Source organism: Pyrus communis, chromosome 14 (genome assembly GCF_963583255.1).
Source record: "Pyrus communis chromosome 14, drPyrComm1.1, whole genome shotgun sequence".
Lineage (NCBI taxonomy): Eukaryota > Viridiplantae > Streptophyta > Magnoliopsida > Rosales > Rosaceae > Pyrus > Pyrus communis.
Genome location: NC_084816.1, coordinates 6928383 through 6951755, shown reverse-complemented (window position 1 = coordinate 6951755; position 23373 = coordinate 6928383). Strand labels below are relative to the sequence as shown.

The window sequence follows — 23373 nt, the reverse complement described above, 5'->3', positions numbered from 1 at the left end:
AAAGATGAAAACAAAGTCACTTTCGTTCAGAAAGAACAGAAAAAACAGAAGAGCTGATTAAACAGGGCCACAACTCTCAACTTTATGTTTTGTTAAATGAGTTAGTAATTGACTTCATAATCTGTTTGGCAAGTCAATTTAATTTAGGGTTAACTGCATTATGTTACACCCTCAAGATTTACGGTGAATTTCAAAATGAACCACAATATTTTAATTTTTTTCACATTGTACCATCATCAGTTAAAATCGTATTTAAGCCCTCTAGCTATTTGACCTCGTAATTCTTCATTAAAGGTTCAAGTTTAAATGTAGCCAAGTTTTCTTGTGTATTTGCAGTAAAAAAATTATTCGATTTAGATTTTAGTAACATTTATTATAAAGAGTAATTGCTTGTGGGTTCGAAAGAACTCCTCAAAAAATTCCGGCATGCAGCACAACTCGGTTAATTATTTAATTATTATTTTTTTCTTTGTATCCACTGTTCTTGGACTGGTATTCTCTTAAGGAATCAACACCATAATTGTATTGTTTCAAATATTTCGTGATAAAAATCAACTGAGATCTATATAAAATTACGTCTTGAACAACTTTGTTGTGTTGGACCAAAAAAAAAAAAAAAAACAATTATTTGCAGTGTACGCTTTAATAATGAGATTAGTTGCCGATTTAGATAGGCATAAGCCCAACCAATATACCTAGCAAATCAATCAATCATATTGTTTGAGGCGATTGAGGAACACGAGAGATTTTTAATGTATCTGGCATACGGGACAACATATTTATGTTATTATACAAGTGAAGATATTTTTTTTTCTTAAAATGTCCCTCTAAGTAAGATAATGACATTAATTATGATTTTTGAACGCACCAAAAAATTGCTCATTCACCACATGCAAATTTCCTAATTGGCTATTGGAATGTGATCATCAGTTATATCATCAGGTGTGGTGTCTCAATACACAGGAGAGTCACCATCAACAAAGAATAAAATTGGGCATGATAAGTACTTATCAATGTCATCTCAATCATCCTCATACTTTCAAAATGCAAAGAGAAGTTTAATCTATTCAACCTGCCAATTAGTAGTGTATACATTCGTCAACGTGCGAGTGAAGTCCAAAAACAAAACCTATATATCTAACTAGGAAAAAAACTCTTTCAAGTCTATAAAAGTGTTTTAGACAATAAAAAAAACGTTTCTGACGTTGTTTTTGACAGAAAAACTTAGTAATTAGAAAAAAGTACTGGAATTTTTTAACACATCTCTAACTTAATAGCACTTTTAGATGAAATTCTTGTAACCATAAATGCTTGACAGAAGCAGTTCCAAAAAAGCTTTTGACTGTCTCTTAAATTGGGGCTTTTAGTTACACACTTATCAAACAAGTCCTTTATAATGAGCTAAAGTTTAAGACACCGACCCAATAACAGTAAAAGCTAGAGCATGGTCAAGGCTCAAGCAGCTCCATAATCCACTTGCATCCTCTTTACAAGCCATTCACCACTTGCATCCTCTTAAATTGGGGCTTTTTTGACACGTCTCTAACTTAATAGCACTTTTAGACGAAATTCTTATAACCATAAGTGCTTGTCACAGAAGCAGTTCCAGAAAAGCTCTTGACTATCTCTAAAATTGGGTCTTTTAGTCATTCACTTATCAAACAAGTCCTTTAGAATGAGCAAATGTTTAAGACACCGACCCAATAACAGTAAAAGCTGGAGCATGGTCAAGGCTCAAGCAGCTCCATAATCCACTTGCATCCTCTTTACAAGCCATCCACCACTTCATTTCTTGTTTATAATTAAGGCAAGATTTATAACTAATCTTTATGCTGATCATTTGGTCGTTCATGTTGAATGATGGAAGATGCTTACTATTATTATTAAAAGGAAAAATTAGGTTCACATTCTTTTTTTTAGTACTCCATTGATTAAAATCCTATACATTTTGAATTTTTGATTAAGGTCCTTGAGTATTAATAACATCATTAATTATTTGAATAATAAAATATTTTTATTTTTAAATATATTCCTTTAGTGTTAAAAATGTTACAATTAGTATATTTATATTTATGGCTAAATTTTTTATCATATATTTTTATTTTTAGTTTGTACCTATTTTTAATTTGCAAATATTTTTTAATTTGTACCAATTTTCTTTTCATTTTTAATTTTTATCCATATATTAGTTTCTTTTTGTGCCCCTATTTTTTAAAGTTTTATTTGTGTTTGTACCCATGTGTATACCGTCATGTGACATTGTATATTTAATCAATGATAGAAAAATTACATATGGTATATTTATGTTTTATGCCTAAACTTTGTATCATATATTTATATTTTTAGTTTGTACCCACTTTTAATTTGCAACATTTTTTTTTTAATTTGTAGTATTTTCTTTTTAGTTTTATTTTGTACCCATGTATTAATTTCTTTTAGCGCCTATATTTTTAAATATTCATTTGTACTCATAATTTTTAATCTTTTATATGTACCCTAATTTATGTAAAATGTACCCTTTTTTTTTAATTTGCCATTTATTATTTCTTATTTTTACATAATTTTTATGCATTTATTCAATCAAAATGTTTGAATTTTTTTATTGTAACCGTTTCTAATAGTATTATTATGAGGGATTTTAAATTTATAGGATTATAAATCTCATAAAATATCAAACAATTAATGTCAAAACTATAAAAATATAAATATTAATAGTAATATAATGAGGCGTACAAAGTCAAGGAATCTTGATCAAACTTTGAATACTATTAAAGTTTTAATCAAAAAATGTTAAAGATTAAGAACCGTATCCAAAATATCCCTTATTAAAAATAATTTAGAATGATTAGAATCCAATTATCCCACCTTTTCTTTTAACCAAAGGCTATAGATGGTTCTTGAGGCAAAACTCTAGGACAGCGCTCTTGATTTTTTGTCGGCCGGGCGCGGGCCGTGGTTAAACCATTAATTATGTTAAACACTACGGAAAAACATACATAAAAAATAATATCTTATTAGCTCCAAATCCAACACAGGAGCTGCCACTTGCCAATCATTGCCCCTAAAAAATGATGTACCTGTAGATTGTGAGATCAAATCTTTTGCACTTAAAATAAGTGTGACTTTTTTATAATTCTAATTGTTGACTGATACATATTATAAACTTAAATTTTTTTAATTTTATTGTCATAAATTGAATGTGTATCAAACAAAGATTGAGGCCATAGAGAGGTTACACCCAAAATGGGTGCAGAAAATTTAATCTCGTAGGTTGTAGCCCAAACAATGGGGTTCAAATTTTCTCCACTACTTTGTGTGTGGCCTCTCTATGATCTTCATTATTGATTGAGACATGTTAAGTTTATGACAACATGGTTAAGAAGGATTAAGTTTATAGACATGTGTCAGTCAATGATAGACGCACACACAAATAAGTACAAAAAAATTTGAACTACAAAAGTTCACTCAAGACTGTTTGAGCAAATAATTGAAAGCTGAAATTTACCCTACTAAATTTATAATTTTATTTGAAGTTTTTACAGACACTAGTGTTGACACATAATTAACCAATAAATATATTCATGCGGTCTTTAGTCACTTAGTTTAAGTCGTTTATCTAATTCAATAGTCAATATGATATATGGTTCAAATTCAATATTACATTCAAATAGGCTCGAGAAAATTGATCATTCTTAAAGTTTCTTTCGGCCGGTACTTGAGTAAAAATGGCACAAATAGAATTGGTGCCCTGGATTGGAAAAGGGAAAGGCAAAGCTTAATGATGGCGATCATGGTGGGATGATGAATCAGCAGAAAGACAAGAAAGGTCTTGTCACCACTGTAAAACCATTACATTTGACAAAATAAGACAACTAAATAATCAAATAAAGACACCAGAAAGATGAGCATTATAGCACATGAAGAGCAGTAACAACAATTTTGCACGCACAAGGTCTCTAGATTCTGAGACCTTATCATGGATTTTGCATAGCCCCTTCAGGATAATGCCTCCAAAAAGGTCCCCTTTGCACTAGCCAATGTGAACACAACATATACACATATCTTTCAGATTCAATTCATTAGATTTGAACACAAAACTTCGTTTAAGAAGGTGAAGTATGATCAGATAAATATCTTGGCCATCCACTTCATTCATATTTTGGCATGGAAATGAAAAGCTTAACGAGCCGCTTTCAAAAACACGAGAACTATGAGGCTCACGTTACAACAAACACAGTTTATTCACTCACCCATTTTCAAGTGCCAAAGCTAATTTTTGATAACTCATTATGTCGACCGATAATATAGAAAATCTTTGCAGTCATGCCATCTTATTTTTTTTTTTTTACTTTTCCGCGCCTTCTTCAAGGGTATAGTATTGCAACAATCGCTTAAGAGGACGAAACTTCACTTGATGAGGAGCCTTCCTTTTTGGCCTGGATTTCCCTGCATCGATGTATAAGAAACAATTAGCCGAGCCTGGTAGTGCAGGTTTGTAACTAAGCAGGGCGTTAAGGCGATTGATGGGTGATGGAATCTTGGTCAAGTTAGGCCATGGTGTTTGAAATCTGTTCACCACTCTTGTGAAGTCACTTTAAGCACGCACTAAACCCCTCAGGTTAGTAGGGTCACCCCACCCTTACGAGTGGGGTAACAAACGAACAAACACCCATGTATAAGAAACAATTAAGCATTACTACAAAGATGCAGATGAACTCGGGGTGGACGTTATAGAAGGTGAAACTGATGCAAATTTAAGAATTAACTTGCCAAAAACAAACGTTGGCAATCGATAGATAGCTAAAGAAACAATATCATCCGTGAACGGTTGAAGCTCGCGAGCAGAGTGGGCTGTGCTCCGCAGTTGGAAACGGATTCGCTAGAAGCCGTGGCTGCTTGTGCTGGAGGATTGGCGGATCTCTATAGTCTCGGTTTCATTGCTGCTGATATCAAGGAGCTGTTGGCTGTGTTTTCCGGGTGTACGATTTTGGATATGCCCCGTAGTTGTAATGGTGTGGCGGATCGCCTTGCCAAGCTATGTTTATCTCATAGGTAGACTCCAGAATAGGAACCTGGTTTGCAAGTACAACTGTATCATCTCCAGATTCCCTATATAGTTCCTTTTTCTGAAATATGCAATGACGATGAATTCAAATACAGATATTTTTCTTCTTTACTCTACACGGGTAGCATTTTAAAAATTTCATCCATCACATCAATTCGTGTATCAGAACCATTCACGTGCTATTGAGAGTCACGAACTAACCCTAGACAGATTATGTAATCCGGAAATCGTGGCACTTTCTTTGTCAACTTTAGCTGCCTAGTTGCAGTATGGCTGCTGTTTTTTCCTTGACAGAAAAGTGTAAATCACTCCTTACTTGTGGTTGGTTTCCTCCAATTAAGGAGTATGGCCGGTCACTAGAATTTGGTGTAATTTCCTTCAATTAAGGAGAATGGCCGGTCTCTAGGGTTTAGTCTAAGGATAGTTGATTGTAACTAGTCCTTCTCAAATATATGTGTATCCTTGTACGTTCAATACATATGAAATATACAAAAAAACTTAAACCAAATTGCAACACACGCAAAGCCTCTTCACTGGGAGGAGTAGGAATATCTGAATCCTGGTAATTAGTGGAAACTTCAACTTCAGAATTAGCAGTACAAGTATCATTCAACCCAATGTTTAACGCTTGAAATGTTAAATTACCATTAGGTGGCACAGCATCCAATTCGCAGTCACAGTTGATTGTTCAATTGCCTCAGAAGCAGAAACGGTGTTTTTACAAGTAGCCATTGATTGGGATACAACCAAATCATTGCCAGATATCAGATCCTTGACTTGAAACCCAAGTGACGGCATTCGATATTACAATCCTGCAAGACATTAATCGTAAGCGTTTTTGAATGAGTTAGACAACAAATCTTCAAGACTGAGCTTTATGAAAGCTATCTACCTGCAATTTCTTGAAATAGACGCTTTAGCTCGCACCATAGAGAGTCGAAGCAATGACTTTAAGTTTGCAACATCATATGGCCCCCTAAATTCATTTGCAGTCGGGGCAGCAGCAGCACTGGAAATTATTAGATTTCTTCTTCGAGTCCAATCTACCAGCAACTGAAGAACAACATTGGGAGATGATGAGTCCTTGTATCCATCAGAAACTAATATATATACACCAACAATTACTCAAAACGGGAGATGATGATAAGGAAGTGAAATACCAACTAAGGGTCTTTTTCTACATTGCGAAGTGAAATATTACGACGTTCTTGTAAGATTTAATTTCAAAACATAATGATAATTTTCGTCAAGAAAATACAATTTTTTGTTGCTTATTGCTTCGGATATGCAGTATCAATATAATAATTTCCAATTAACCTTACAAAATCCTTACCTTAGCATTGGTTACTATTTGCTCTCTGGATTGAACATCGTCAATCACATTCACATGTGATTTCAAAATACACTGGGCCTCACAAAGCCCATTCGCAAAACAACGGTGGAGTGAAAGATATGCAAACAGCTGGACCTCACAAAGCCCACTGAGAAACATTATTCAATCATATCTTTTTATCGTATATCGTGCGGTCAAAAATAATTATAAATCTTTTTACTTAAAATTAAATATAAATAATATTTGACGAAAACTGACTACACAATGTATGATAAACGAATGTGATTAGATAATTTCGGATATCCTCGTTCCCAAAAAACAAGCGCAGGAAACTTAAAAACAGCCCACGTCATCGATCCTCACTTCACCTCCATCTTACCGTCAACGCAAATTCATCGACGGTCCAAAACCTCTTCTCCAGCATGCACACGGATCGAGCGTCGTTCTCAAAATCCCACATTGCCCTATAAATGCCCTCAGAATCCAAACAACAGCATTCATTCCGTAAAAGCAAACCTTTCTCTCAGGTCATCTTCCTCTCTCTTTAAACATCTCAAGTCTCTGCGGTTTCACAAATTAGGGTTTCAAATTCTCTCTCGGACTTCTAATTTTTGAATTTTGTGTTCAGATTTTTGAAATTTTCGGCTCGCAACAATGACGGGACGTGGAAAGGGAGGCAAGGGACTGGGCAAGGGAGGAGCGAAGCGTCACCGTAAGGTCCTCCGCGACAACATCCAGGGCATCACCAAGCCGGCGATTCGGCGCCTGGCCCGAAGAGGCGGCGTGAAGCGAATCAGCGGCCTGATCTACGAGGAGACCCGTGGCGTCCTCAAGATCTTTCTCGAGAACGTGATTCGGGACGCTGTTACCTACACGGAGCACGCCAGGAGGAAGACGGTGACGGCGATGGACGTTGTTTACGCTCTCAAGAGGCAGGGCAGGACTCTGTACGGGTTTGGGGGTTAGGGTTCTGGTGGGGAAAAGTCTTGCTGTCAAGAAAGGACTGGTGATTTGGTGTTTGTATTGTTAGGGTTTAGGTTTCGATGGCTGATGCTGTAATTAGTGTCGTAGTTAGTGGTTTTTTTCAATGTCGGTTCAATCTCAAAGTTGCAATTTGTAATTTGTTCTCTGGATTCTAATTTCTGAAGAAATTAATAGAGTTTGGTGTTGGTATCTGCAAATTATGAGTTTTTTTTTTCTTTTTCTTTTTCTCTTTCTGAAGAATTTTGGTTTTGTTTGAATTTTGACCATTTAGTTTTTCTTTATATGGATCTTTTAACCATTAAAGAGTACGGTACTGTTTTTGGGAAACTAAATTAAAACTCCTTACATAAATCTTCCTCTCCCTATTGTATCATCAGGAGGTCTTCAACCTGATACCAGGATGTGTAACATAATACTTGGTGGATTTTGTAATGGAGGGCTAACAAGCGAAGCGGAAAAGTTACTTAAAGAAATGGAAGATGAAGGTTGTTCTCCAGATGGTTGGACCTATAACATAATCATCCGAGGTATTTTCCATAACAATGAGTCATCAGAAGCGATGGAACTTATTCAACAAATCGTAGAGAAAGGTTTTTCTGCAGATGCATCAACTACTGAATCGATAATTGATTTGCTACCTAAAGATAAAATAGATCCTGCTTTTTTGCCATTGATAGAAAGACTGTAATGAAATTAATTTCTATCTTGGAAAGTTGAAATAGATCCGTCAAATGTTGACAGTTAATTTTGAAAAATTTCACCTTTCAATGCCATAAATACATTATATATGTTGTTAGTTTAATCCACCATATGATAGAGAAATTTGTATGTTACTATTGTAACATTGCGAAATCTATATGAGTAGCATGGTATTTGAGCTGAGTCTTGAATGTTGAAGGAGACTTGCCAAATAAAAAATATTGAGGTAGTGTTCTTCAAGTCACTCTATGGATGCCAAGGATGCTGATTTGGGAGTAAATGTTGGTGTGTGACCTTCTCTGGAATAAGTTGTTTTTAGGTTATTCTATGATCTCAGCTACATCATCTATAGAGTCTATTCTGATTATAACACTATGCATACATTGGAGCTGAAGAAAATGATGACACCCTGCTTTTTTTTTATTACACTCAATGTTAATGGAGGTGCATAGCGAGAATAAAAGAGCGACCTTAAACCAACAATGTGCGAGGGTCTGGTGTGGAGAGAACATCTATCGTACGTAGCATTACCTTTGCTTTGCTTTGCAAATAGGTTGTTTCCACAACTCAAAGGTCATAAAGGAGAACCCTTGACCTTTCTAATAAGGGTAAAATTGTAAACAGTTGAGTTTGTTATAAGGTTGTTATAACAGTTTTGTAATTAACTAGTGATTAGTTAGATAAAGATCTAATTAGTTGTTAGCACAAGTGAGTGAGTCACTAGTATATATACACCAAATATGTGATCTTATTTTTTCATGAAATGAAAGTATAACTTTCCTATTATGGTATCTCTCGCCTAAGTTTTACGACCTTCGATCCTTTTTCTCGTGCTTCCAGCTCATCTTTTTCTTGCAGCTTCAAACCCTAGAAATCCAGCCATGGCGACTTCTGGTTCTCATTCCTCTGAATCTACTTCTCTAATTCATCCTGCTTCGATCAATTGTTGCCCTAATTCTTCAACATCCTCGACAATTTCATCGATTACGATCCAAAATATTGGATCTATGGTTCCAATGAAGCTCACCACAACGAATTATCTCACCTGAAGTGCTCTGTTCGCTCCGATCTTCCGCTGGTACAATCTCACCAGAATCATTAACGACACGATGACCGCTCTGCCAAAATTTCTTCTTGACTCGTTTGGTAATCGCACCTCTACTTTGAATCCTCAATATGTTACTTGGTTTAAGAATGATCAGAACATTTTGATTTGGATTAATTCTACACTCTCGGATTCTCGCATTCCATACACTACTGAAGTCAATTCGACTTATGAGTTATGGTCAAAATTGGAATCATGACTCGCGACTGCATCGCAATCGCACATTCATGAACTTCGTTCTCATCTTCGTAACATCATGAATGGTGATTCTACGGCTGCGATCTATCTTCAACAAATTAAAGAAATTTCTGATGCACTTGCAAATGCCAGAGCTCGGATCAAAGACTTTGAGTTGATATCTATGATTTTACATGTTGTGCCATTTGAGTATGAATCTTTTATCGATGCAATCCAATTTCGGCTTGGTTCCACTACCATTGATGAACTCCATGGCTTTCTTTTGAGCAAATAGCTTTAGTTAACTACTTGTAAGAAAACCTCTTCATCGGCATCAATTCAAGCTTTCCATTCTTTTGCTGGCCTTCATCCAACACCGACTGGTGATTCAGGTTCTCATTCATTCTTACTCATAGTGGACCCAACTTTAATTCCTATGGTCCTCAACATTATGGCAATTTCTCCAACCTTAGGAATTATAACAATCGTGGAAATCAGAGGTATAATCAAGGCTTTTAGGGTAATGAAAGGTTTAATCGAGGCAATCAGGGTAATCCCCCAGAAATATCTCTTGCCAAATTTGTCGCCGAATGGATCATGAAGCTGCAGAGTGCCCTTAACGCATGAATCTAACTTTTGGCACCAAGAATTCTCAAATTGCACACAATGCAACCATTACTTCTATATGGCTTCTTAGTTCTGGTGCTAGTTTTCACATGAGTAATTCCTACAACAATCTGCAAAACCCTGAGGCATACAATGGGTTGAGCAAGTTTATATTGTTGATGGTAAAGGAGTGCCTATGCTCAATTCTAGTTCATCTACACTTAATATTGCCTTTCATTGTTTTGATCAATGTCTTGCATGTTCCTCATCTTAAGCAAGATTTGATTTCTGCAAACCAATTCATACTTGATAATTGATGTTCTATTCATTTGTATCATTTTCACTTCATTGTGAAAGATCTTTCTTCGGAGAAAACGCTCTTTAAAGGTCATGTGAGAGCTGGATTCTACCTATTTTATGCATCTCTTATTGCTGGAAATCAACAGGGATTTGTAGCATATGCTAAAGCTTCACATGATACTTGGCATTAAAGATTGGGCCATCCTGCATTCAAAATACTAAATAAGCTAGCATCTAAGTCCTGTATTTCAGTTTCAAGTTCATTAAATAAATCTGTGTGTTCTAGTTGTGCTTAAGGCAAATGTTCCAAGCTGTCTTTTGCTCATGTCTCTTGTACATCAAGAAAGCCTCTAGAGCTTCTACACACTGATGTATGGGGTCATGCACCACTTTTTTCTATCAATGGATATCGATATTATATCATCTTTGTTGATGGCTATACAAAATACACTTGGTTTTTTCCTCTTAAATCCAAGTTTAATGTATTTGATACATTTGTGCAATTCAAAGCTTTGGTTGAGAATTTGTTAAGTTCCAAAATTGTTACTCTGAGGTCTGATTTTGGTGGAGAATTTCTTAGTCTCAAGTTCATTAATTATCTTCAATTGCATGGTATTTCAGATCAGTTAAGGTGCCCTTACACACCATAACAGAATGGTTGTGCTGATCGCAAGTACATACATCTCGTTGAATCTGCTAAAACTCTTCTAGCAGCCTTCAAGGTTCCTTATTCATACTGGGTTGAAGCATTTGCCACATCAATTTATCTAATCAACATGATGCCAACAGTTACAAAATCAACTCATTGGGAATTATTATTTCATAGATCTTCGAATTACACATCTCTGAAAATATATGGATGTAGATGCTTCCCATGGTTGAAGCCTCATACAACTTCTAAACTTGATCCCAAAAGCAAGGAATTTGTCTTCTTGGGTTACAGTTTGAATTACAAAGACTACAAGTGTCTTGATATTCTCATTGGCAGAATATATATTTTGAGACATGTGATTTTTGATGAAGTTACCTTTCTTTTTGTTCAAAATGATCTCATTCAGCATTACCAAGAATGAGGAAACTGCTTGAGTTTGATTTCTCATATGCCGTAGATGAAGCAATCAAGGACGAAGTTGCCAAGATTAGAGCTGTTGAAGATGAAGTGTCGGATGAGTGAACTATTAAGTGTGAAGTGGTTGCTGCCTCATAACTATGTGCTGCTTAGTTGGTATTTGAGTATTCGATCTTTTGAGCTATGTAAGCTTTTCGCATTAGAGAGCAGACCCATATGGGTGTTAGGGAATTAGTTTACCCTTTCGCACTGAAGATCAATTAGTTTATCCTTTCGCACTAGAGAGCAAACCCAGATGGGTGTCTGGGAATTAGTTTACCCTTTTGCATTGGAGAGCAATTAGTTTATCCTCTCGCACTAGAGAGCAGACCCGGATGGGTGTCAGGGAATTAGTTTACCCTTTCTTATTAGAGAGCAATTAGTTTATCCTCTCGCATTGAAGAGCAGACCCAGATGGGTGTCGGGGAATTAGTTTACCCTCTCGCACTAGAGAGCAATTAGTTTATCCTCTCGCACTGGAAAGCAGACCCATATTGGTGTCGGGGAATTAGTTTACCCTCTCGCACTGGAGAGCGATTAGTTTATCCTCTCGTACTGGAGAGCAGACATAGATGGATGTCGGGAAATTAGTTTACCCTATCGCACTGGAGAGCAATTAGTTTATCATCTCGTACTGGAGAGCAGACACAGATGGGTGTCAGGAAATTAGTTTACCCTCTCGCACTTGAGAGCTATTATTTTATCCTTTCGCATTAAAGAACAGGCCCATATGGGTGTCAAGGAATTGCTGTAGAGCAATTAGTTTACCCTCTCACACTGGAGAGCTGACCCATATATGTATCGGAGAATTCCTTTACCCTATCGCACTAGAGAGCATGAAAGTCGTTGTTATGAACGCAACTGAGGAAAATTGGACAACTGAAATAATCCTCAACTTGTGAGGTCTTGTTCAGTGATCTGCTTGAAACTTCAAACTGCTTATGGAACCCACGTAAGGGTGTAAGTAGAAAGCATAGTAAGCTATTCCTGGACCTTCTCCAAGTATTACATCATCCTTAGATGTTTCATCATGTGTTCTTCTGAAGCTTGGTTGGTGGTCAATTGAGAATCTGAATAGATTACAAGATTCTCCACCATTAAGTCTTTCCTTAGCAGAGGCTACTAGTAAGGCCTCGTATTCTACTCCGTCGTTGGATACTTTAAAGTTCAAAGTGCCATGGGCTTGGTGGGCGCATTTAGGAGTCGCAAAGTGGCATAATTGTAAGCTGTGGTGCAAGATCTGTAAGGTTTAGAGCCATGGTGACAAATCAAGGGCGGTCAAGGGATGTGGAACAGGTAGGCAAGACTTTGAGCGCGGAGTTGTGATGAGAACAAGACCTGCCACTGGTTCTTGGTGGTTGGGCTGGTGTGTCATTCTGGTACTTGTCTGCCTCCGATGCGCTAATTATTGTATCTTCCTTTGTATGTGGGATAGTTCTGTCTGCTCGATCTTGTCAATGAAATGTGACGTTTATGTTGGTAATGTCCTGTCGTAGTGCCTCATAGTGACCTCGTTGCGTTGGAAATTGCTCAATCGCTCGACCATGGGCTTCTCTACTTCTTCCTAAATTTACCTCTGTCAGGGTAGCAGAGCTCTCGGCTGCCCCCGATCGTGACCTGCTGGCCTAGGTTACTCTTCCATGTGTTCAGCTTGTCTATGTTGCGGCTGCGGTGCGTGTGGTTCCTAATAGGCGAGTGAATTACTCGCAGGTTGCCAATTGAACTTGAGCTAGATTGAGTGACTGCTTCTCTTCATCCATCATGTTATAATCCGATGTGAGGTAGATGATGCTCCTTACGGACCTAGTCATGAATAAACACTTCGCTTGGAAGGTTGTTCATGTTGATTATCAGAGTTTGGCCCCAACCATGAATGTATGCTCGTCCATGAGCCTAACCGAGAGTGCATGTTCCTTCTCGTGCTAAGATGAGAATATACGTTATCTCGAGGGCCTAGTTGGGAGTGTACATTACCAGAATGCTCAGTTCGTGACTGGTCAAGTATTTGTTTGCCCGGGACACTGCTGGAGAGGTTTATCGTCTGCCCTTATCCTATTTCGAGACACCTCATCTGGGGCACACTGTATCTCAATATGCTGTAAGAGCTAATTCACCAAGGTTGTTTGGTGTGCGAGGGCGTTTATCAACTCTATGACTTGTCGAGACAAGTTTTGTTCGTCATTTTAGTTGGAAGAGCTTGGACGGTTTGCGTCTCCTTGAGTAGTGGAAGTGTAATGGACTCCGGGTGCGAGATTTGAGTTGGGCTATGTCTTATGGAGAAATTGGGTGAAAATACCCCCGGTTCAATCGTCGGTCTAGATATCTAAAGCCATGATGATTAAACTAGTATTGGACCAGTTTGGACTGCTATGAGGGGCACGTACGTGGGCTGCCCCGCGTGCGGCGGGCGTGGGCACGGTGCGGCCTGGTCTGGTTGGTGTTGGGCCGATGGTGAATTGGGTTTGCGTCAGGCTTAGAGTGCGATGAGCTCGCATTGAGTCGCGGCTCTGGCTGCTTCTTGCACCGCTCAAGCCGACTCGCCTTAGGCATGGGCTTATGTGGCCTAGAGTTGCGTTAGGTGTTGTTGCCTTGGGTCTGTAGCCGCCTGGTTTTGGGCCTGCATCTCTTGGGCTCGCTGGGCGTATCCTTTTGGGCTGCTTTGCGCTGGGCTTGCAACGTTGTGGCACTGGCCTGGGTCTACTGTTGCAAGGTGGGGTGTGCCTGGGCTTGCTGCTACATGGTTGCCTGCTCACCGTAGGCAGAGGGATCGCCAAAGGTTGCCATAGTAGTTGCTGTCGTGGTGGCTACCAAGGTGGTGCCCTATGGGGGTGGTGCCGTTCCACTAGCTATCGTGTTAAGCGTCGTGGATCATCATGGTAGGGCTATGCCTCAATCTCCATCGCTTGGTCCAAATCCTTGAACGTAGGAAGTTCCGTTTGTTGTGGTTTTTGAATTTCTAGTCATTGTATTTTTCTTTTACGTTTATTCAAAGAACTTTATAAAAAATTCTTGGAATAAGAACGTAAGAAAAATCTACAAGTGAACGAGAAATGAGAAACTTTGAATGCGAGAGTCTTCTTCGAGCGTGTGAATCAAACTCTCAATGAAAGCACCAATTTATGGATGTAAATTTTCATCATCTTCTCCTTTGACGAAAATGCACCTGCAAAATAATAACACCTAAGATTAAGGTAAAAAGCCTCACGTGCCCATGATGAATGGAGGAGCTTTGCCAGAAGAATCTCTAATGCCAAAGTCAGAATTCTAAAAAGAATATGTTTAGGAGTTTGTGGTAGCAAAATGGCTTAGCATTTTAGTGGGATAAGATGAGTATTTATAGAAGGGTGGCCAACCCTTAGGGTGGAGAATGGCTAGCCATATATGGCGGTATTTGGAAAATAATTGCAAGATATTATGTGAAATAATATCTTGCAATTAACATGGCAATTATTCCTAAATTAAATAGGAAGTTTTGGGAGTTATCTTTTGAATAAAATCAATAAGGGACTGATAGGAGTAATGAGAGGGATTTGAATAAATATCATATTGATCACCTTTGACTCTTCCTTGATTGAGCCGTTATTGTCCGTTGCATATGCGTGGGAATCCCAGTGTGCCTCAATGATGATTTTGTCATTCTAACCAAAAAGTCCACATGTCACCTTCATAATTTTCTTGATTATCTTTTGCTCCACATTAACCACTGCTTTAAAGTCTCTTGGTTTCTCAGGTGCACAAAATGATCACTCTTTATTTGTCCAGAGGGATCCAGCATTGGTATTCATTTTGGTATATGTTGATTGACATTATTGTCACTAGTCCTAATGCTCAACTCTATCAAGAAATCATGTCTCAACTCAGTGCATTATTTCCTGTTAAAGATCTAGGCTCAGTTCATTACTTTCTTGGTATTAAGGTCAAGAAATCATCCTTTGGTATATTCATATCTCATAACAAGTACACCCTAGATATACTCAAAAAAGCTCATATGGAAAGCTCCAAACCTTGTATTACACCTCTCAGCACAACCAAATTGGATCATGAGTCTCCTCTGCTTGATAATCTTGAATAATATAGGTCCTTGGTTGGTGGATTGTAGTACTTAATCTGGACCAGGCCATATTTATCCTTTGTAGTGAATTTGGTATGTCAGTTCATACAAAGTCCAAGACAATCAGACTTTCAAGCAGTTAAGCGCATCCTCAGATATGTAAAAAGCACATTGTCCCTTGGTTTGTGGTTTCCAAAATTGTTCTAAGCCTCTCACCCTCACTACTTTCTCAAATGCAAATTGCGCAGGATGTAGTATTGATCGAAGATCCACTGATGGGTTTTGTGTCTATTTGGGAGTAGAATTGACATGGATTTGCAAGCTTTTAGTTGATGTTGGTCTTGTTCTTCCTTCTTCATCCCAGCTTTGGTGTGATAATATTTCTACCATTTCTTTGGCTAGAAATCCAATTTTCCATGCAAGAACTAAGCATGTGGAAATTGATTACCACTATATAGGGAAAAAGTGCTAGCAAACCAAGTGACTACTCTGTTTGTTTGTACTCAGGATAAAGTTGCAAATATATGCACTAAAGCACTATCCAAGCACATATTTCTCTTTCTCAGGGACAAGCTCTCTTTGATTACCTTAGTTAGGTTTGAGAAAGGGGGGGGGGGGGGGGAGGGTGATAGGGGTAAATATGTAATCTTGTTCTGTCATGAAATGAAAGTATAACTTTCCTATTACTTTCATCGCAAAAGAGCAACATTTCCGTTGCACCAAGGCTCGCCCTCAGGTGCATAGCGAGAAAAAGACTGGTTTTACATTCAAATATGATCTAAATAATTATTTTCTCATCTTGATGGAAGAGTTTAAGGGTGTTGCTAGTTTTCTTGATACCAATTTTGCAGGATATGAAATTCAGCCAACAATGTTTCCAGAAGATGATGTCTCATCTTGGACGCTTATGTGGAAGTACATGTTTTGTGTTTAATGATATTGTTAACACATAGTATGTTATGATCCCTTTGCACGAAGTGAAACATGAGTAGCTTTGGGCTCAGGAGACACTTAACATGTGTACCGTCGATGTCAATATGATATTTTTCAGGACCATCCATTTCGTAGTTCACCTGGAAGTAGGGACTCAGAAATTTATAAAGATTTGACTGTAATATATGATAACGAAGTCCATGATATGGAAGATCACATCGTTTGCAGATGAAAATGGAGAACACGCGGAACGATTTGAGTTTTGGTTACTTGGAATCCCCAGCCGGGGATTATGAAATATCTGATTCTCCAAAGGGGCGAAAATGAGCACTTCATCCAAGTGTAAGGATGTCACTTATTTTCTCATTACCAACTCTTTTGCAGGGGATGATGTCTGGTCTAGGAAGCGTAAGGGATGTTTATTTCATTAATTGCTTCCTAGGACAAATGGAGTTCGTGTATTTTTAGTACAAACGACAGCCTCCAAATCACAAACCCCAATTGTATCAGCTTGTGAAAGCCATTAATCTTGAGGATGCCTTCAACGAATTCGACAAAATGCTTCCAATGCGTCATCTGCCTTCAGTTGTCCTTTTCCAATCAAAACATCGGTCAAGTTGCCAAAGTGAAACATTATTCGGCAGTCATCTCGTTGAATGACTAATTGGTCCCGATGTTTACACTATAACCATTATCATTAATTGCTTTTCTCATCTGAACCAAATGGGGCTTGGTTTGTCTTGGGAAGTTTCTTCAAAGAAGCGACGCGATGAATGAAATGGTGGGAAAAAGTATCTTTCCAGATGTGCACAACTTCAGTGTCTTAGTTGAACACTCTGTAAGGAAGAGTTGGTTGGAGAAGCAAAAAGCGTTGTCGAAACAATGATCAACTGTTGAGAATGAGTCCTACATTGAAGGGAGGAGGGACCTTGCATGGGCTTATAAGAGGTTGGGCTACTCCTCATATTGCCAATTGGTTTTATGGTGGAACCTTAACTTTCTTATGATATTAGAGCAGGTTGTCCCATGTGTAAAGCCAAAAGGCAACACGCGCTCCATAGTTGTGTTGTCCACGTGTTAGGCGCTTCACGTCATCCGTTGTGTTGTCCACGTATTAGCCTTGAAAATTCGTCACGTCAGAATGAGTCCCATATTGATGGGAGGAGAAACCTAGTTTGCTTCAGCAAGCATATTGATAAATGGCTTTGCCTAGAGGAAGGTTTTGTGCTTCCACAACCTTTTTTTTCCTTCTTTTATTCTGCTTTTTCTTTTTCATTTTCTTTTTTATAGTAGTTTTGTTACTCATAGCTTGAATGTGTTTGCCAAATAACTGATTTATGTGGTCACATTGTCTTTGTTGCCTGTATTCCCGCAATAGATATTTTACTCTTTTTGTTTATAAATTTCTTGTATAAAAAACTAGCTTCTGGATCAGATGTTGGATCCTTTTGTTGGTTGGAAAAACTGACAACGAGATCAAGAATTTATGGAACCTGCACATGAGGAAGTCCCATGTTATCCCGCAAATGTTGCTGGAATTCATCCGAATGATGTTCTTGTTATCCCGCAAATGCTGCTAATGATGTTTATTTGGATGAAAAATTCTGGGATGTTTCTGTACTGTTTTTTCTTTTTTCTTTTTATCTCGATGATTTGAAATCCAATGCACAGTTTACAACATAGTGTACACAAACCACTCCAAATCTGAATTTTGCCCTGTAACAAGCAATGGATTATTGATCCTGTCATAGGCAGGAGCGCCATATAAGTACTTTGCTATACGTAGATAAAGACTTCTTCACAAAGTGGCACAAGTGCTTAGGGGGAGGAAGGGAAAGGGTGATATATGGTCGATTATATATTGACTGTATATCGAGCGTGGATATTGATTATAGTGGCATGCATCTAAATCAAAAAAATTTTAAAATTTTAATATTTTAAGAGAGGGATGAGAGCTCGAAACTATTATAAGAATCACATGACCTTCTCGTGGTCCTATTCTCTTTTTCCCATCGAATTGAGTTATGTTATTTCTGGTAATGTGATCACGGTTTCATTACTTGAAAAAGTGTACCTTTTTTGTCTAATTAGTTTGTTTCTTTCTAACGATTGTGAATCTCAAAAGCGATTCAAGTGGTCGTTCTTTTGAGAGATGAGGGAATTGAAATTCAGCTTTAGAATCATTCTCAACTAGTCAATAACAAGTGGTCCCATTTTTTTCATCGGGTCGGGATAGAGACCAAAGGTCTTGAGCGACCAATTTGGAAGAACAATTCAAAAGATATTCAATTTTGGCGGGAGCAGAGAGTCCACTTGTAAGCCGACTAGGACGCTCCACGCCATCAGAATGATGGGATCCACTCCAATCAGGAGGAATAAAAGGTTGGGTTTTTTAAGTTTTCCCTCTTTTTTCCTAATTAGGAGAGGGTCTTGCTTACCTCATCTGGAGTAGGGCTGGGGCACGGGCAGGGTCGAGCACAATTTTGAAGGGACCGGACTGGATCTGAATTTAAAAGAAATGAGTCGGGCCAGACCAGGTACAACATATTTTAATACAAGAACCTGACCAACCCTGCCTATTTTGGGCCGGGTCCACGGGTCTCTTCTTTTTTGCCCCATTAATTTCTTGAACGCGCCCCACTCCGCCGCACTTTTCACAATGAAATATCTTCAAACAAATTTGTTGTCAGATAAGAGCTAGTGTGTATTCAATGAGATTTTGATGGATTTTTTCAATTAAGATTTTAAGTGATTCTTTAAAATTTAATGTGTATTCAATTATGATTTTAAGATAGTTTATTAAAATTCTTAGAAATCCAGGTGTTTTCAATTATAATTTTAAAGAAATATATAACATTCCAGGTGTATTCAATTAGAATTTAAATTTAAAGAATTTGGAAAAGTTGAGGAATTAGAGGGAATTAGAAATATTTTGTAGTGTATTTTAAACATCCACAAATGTCACCCCTTCCCATTAAATTTTGAAATAATTGAATCAAAATTTTATATTAAATCTCTATAAATGAATTAAACTCTATACAAATCCATGAATTTATAAATCCCTCAAAATTTCAATTGGACACATTCCCTTTACATATTACAACTTTCCTCACTCCTTTTTTTATCAACCAACTCCCAACCATTGTCCCAAAAAAAAAAAAAAAAAAAAAAAAAAAACCCGAACCTCACCGGAAAAAGGGTTCGATAGACACAAATCAATTGGTCATCTTCTTACTGATTAACCCAGATGCTGAACATGATGCGGGCGACGACAATGGCTGCTTCGTCTTCTTTCAAGGTCGGTTTTGGCATCGGCAGCACACTGAGAGGGAGAGGTATGCCGCCTGTGTCTTGTCTAGTTCCTAACTCTACTCTTTTTCTATTGCCCAACGGTTACTTTGCTCCGTTTCACTCTCGACCTTCTTATCCAACCAAATCTAAAAACACCCAATTGCAATGGCGTGTGAAAGTCAATAATCTTGAGGATGCACTCCATGTGTTCGACGAAATGCTTCAAATGCGTCCTCTGTCGTCCGTAATCCGATTCAATCAAGTCTTGACTCAAGTCGCCAAATTGAAACATTATGCGACAGTCATCGTGTTGAATGATCAAATGGGCCTGTTGGGAATTGGTCCTAATGCTTACACTCTAAACATTATCTTTAATTGCTTTTCGCATTTGAACCAAATGGGGTTTGGTTTGTCTGTCTTGGGAAAATTTTTCAAACTTGGTTTTGAACCTGATGTCACAACCTTCACCACTCTAATCAACGGATTCCTCCTTCAGAATAGAGAGGCCAATGCTGTCGCCTTTCTGTATAAAATGCTGAGTGGTAATTGTAAGCCCAATGTGGTTACTTTCGGAACACTAGTGGAGCTATCCAATTGCTTAAGATGATGGAAGAAGCAGATTGCAAGCCTAATCTAGTTGTCTACAACACGATCATCGACAGTCTTTGTAAGGATACTATGGTTGATGATGCGATGAACCTCTTCTCTGAAATGATGAGTAAAGGTATTAACCCCGATGTCATTACATATACTTCTTTGATTCATGGAGTATGCAAATTATGGGGGTCGAAAGAAGCTACAAGATTGTTTAATGAAATGGTGAGCAAAGGTATATTACCAAATCTGCACACCTTCAATGTCTTGGTAGACACCCATTGTAAAGAGGGCTTGCTTGGGGAAGCAAAAAGCATTGTTGAATTGATGACTCAAAGAGGTATTGAGCCTGACACAGTTACTTATAATTCGCTCATGGATGGTTATTGCTTGCGAGGGGAAATGGACAAGGCAAAAAAGGTTTTGGAACTAATGCTTAGCAAGGGATCCATTGTTGATGCTTATAGTTACAACATATTGATAAATGGCTATTGTAAGCATAAAAGGATAGATGAGGCAGTGTTGCTTTTTGAGGAAATTTCTAGTAGCAGAGTCATTCTGAATGTCGTTACTTACACCACTCTCATGGACGGTTTTTGCAAAGCAGGGAGAACACAAGATGCACAAAAGTTGTTCTCTCAGATGCAAGCTTGCGGCCATTTTCCAGATGTTCAAGCCTATGCTGTTTTATTGGGTGGCCTGTGTAAAAACCAACAATTTCCCGAGGCAATACAATTGTTAAGAGATATGGAAAGTAAGAAGTTAAAGCCACATATTGTGATTTACGCTATTCTAATTGGAGGATTGTGCATTGGTGGGAAAGTTGAAACTGCAAGGGATCTCTTTCGCAGTTTATCATCAAGAGGTCTTCAACCTAATACCTGTACATATAACATAATGATTGATGGATTTTGCAACGGAGGGCTAACAAACGAAGCGGTAAAATTACTTAAAGAAATGGACGAGAAAGGTTGTTCTCCAAATGGTTGGACCTATAACATAATCATCCGAGGCTTTTTCAATAACAATAAGCCATCAGAAGCCATGGGACTTATTCAACAAATGGTGGGGAAGGGTTTTTCTGCAGATGCGTCGACTACGGAATTGATAATTGATTTGTTGTCTAAAGATAAAGTAGATCCTGCTTTGTTGCCATTGATAGAAAGATCGTAATGAAGTTAATTTCTATCTTATAGAGTTGAAACAGATCCTTCTAATGATTGTTGTTAATTTTGAAAGTGTAGCACCTTTCAATCCCAGAAATGCATTATAATACTATGCATACATTGTAGCTTAAGAAAATGACAGACCACCTGCCCTTTGGGGTTTTTTTTTTTTTTTTTTTTTTTTTAAATTACACTCATGTTAGTGGAGGTGCATATCGAGAATTAAAGGGTGACCTCAAGCTAACAAGGCTCCCTGCTTTGCCCGGGGGTGAAAATGTCTATAGCACACACACTTTTGTTTTGCAAAGAGGTGGTTTACACGACTCAAGCTTGTAACCTAAAAAAGAGCAACCCTTTCCGTTATGCCAAGGGTCGCCTTAGGTGCATAGCGAGAATAAGACTGGTTTTTTGCATTCAAACATGTTCTGAATAATTAATTTGTCATCTTGATGGAAGACTTTAAGGGTGTTGCTAGTTTTCTCGATACCAACTGTTTTGCAGGGGATGAAATTCAGCAAACAATGTTGCCAGGAGACGATGTCTTGTCTTGGACGCTGAAGCGAAGGTACATGTTTTGTGTGAGATTAATAATATTGTTAAAAAGTATGTTATGATCCCTTTGCACGAAGTGAAACATGAATAGCATTGGGCTCAGGAGATACTTAACATGTGTACCGTTGATGTCAATATGATATTTTGCAGGAGCATCCATTTCTAAGTTCTCGTGGAAATAGGGACTCAGAAAATTATAAAGATTTTAGTGTGATATATGATGACGATGTCCATGATATGAAAGATCATATCGTTTGCGGATGAAAATGGAGAACTTGCGGATCGATTTGAGTTTTGGTTACTTGCAGCATTCGCCAGCCATGGATTATGATATTCGTCAAAATGGCGAAAACGAGCACTTCCTTCAAGTATAAGTATGTTGCTTATTTTCTCAATAACAACGAAGGTTCTAAAAAAACATTAGGCGTTAGTTGGACGACAAGTTAGTGCCTAGCGTCTAGGCGGAGCCTAGACCGACTAGACGGATTTAAATAAATCTATTATATTTCGTATAAATAAATTTCTATTTATACTTGAATATATATAACTTTGTCTTAAACTATAAAATAGAATGACATATATATTATAAAGTATTGAAACATAATGAAAACATGAGAAACAAACATATAATATGTGTTCATTTAAGTATTCAACAAGTCTCTTACAATTTATTAAAAAATAATTAAATGCAAAATTAAAGTTATCTATTTTTTATCAAAATGAGTCACGACTTAAACGCATGTCCAGGGCGAGTTTGGCCTAGCTAGGCAGGTGCCTAAGCGGTTTAGGCGGGCGCCAGCAGGTCTAGGAGCCCTTTATTAATTTTCAAACATCTATGTATTAATCGAAACGATAATCAGCCGCCTAAGATCTAGGCGGGACCTAAGCAGAGATTTTTAGAACAACGATAACAATTGCATTGCAAGGGATGAAATAAAGCAAGCAATGCCGGCCGAGATGATGTCTGGTCTAGAAAGCTGATATGAATGGATGTTTCTTTCATTATTGCTTCCCAGCACAATGAAGTTTTTGTATTTTTAGTACATACGACATCCTCCAGATCTACAAACACCCGATTGCATCAGCTTGTGAAAGTCACAAATCTTGTGGATGCCTTCAGCGAATTCGACGAAATGCTTCAAACGCATCAGCTGCCTTCCGTTGTCCTTTTCAATCAAAACATGGGTCAACTGAACAATTGAGTGAACATTGAAATTGGGTTTGCTTGTTTTGCTTGAGTGAACAATTGAGTGAACATTGAATGGGTTTGCCAGATAACTGAGTTTTGAGGTCATTCTGTCTCTCTATTCCTTCCACAGATCTTTTACTCTCTTTAATTATTACTTTCTTATATCGAAAACTAACTTTTGGGTGGGATATTGTATCCTCTCTATTGGCCGGAAGACTTG

The 23373-nt window shown here is 37.8% G+C and overlaps 1 protein-coding gene and 1 pseudogene across 1 annotated transcript; both read left to right on the top strand.

Annotated features, from left to right (window-relative positions):
- Positions 1-6887: 6887 nt before the first annotated feature.
- LOC137715380 (histone H4-like) lies at positions 6888-7573 on the top strand. The gene is made up of 2 exons (XM_068454684.1): positions 6888-6925; positions 7027-7573. The coding sequence occupies exon 2, from the start codon at positions 7053-7055 to the stop codon at positions 7362-7364; it is 312 nt and encodes a 103-aa protein (XP_068310785.1). The 5' UTR covers positions 6888-6925; positions 7027-7052; the 3' UTR covers positions 7365-7573.
- Positions 7574-19542: 11969 nt separating this feature from the next.
- On the top strand, positions 19543-21458 carry LOC137716572 (pentatricopeptide repeat-containing protein At1g63330-like; annotated as a pseudogene).
- The last annotated feature ends 1915 nt before the right edge of the window (positions 21459-23373 follow it).

Bases quoted from the DNA above. Each gene is read 5' to 3' on its own strand.
- LOC137715380 (XM_068454684.1), top strand. From the start codon at position 7,053: ATGACGGGACGTGGAAAGGGAGGCAAGGGACTGGGCAAGGGAGGAGCG.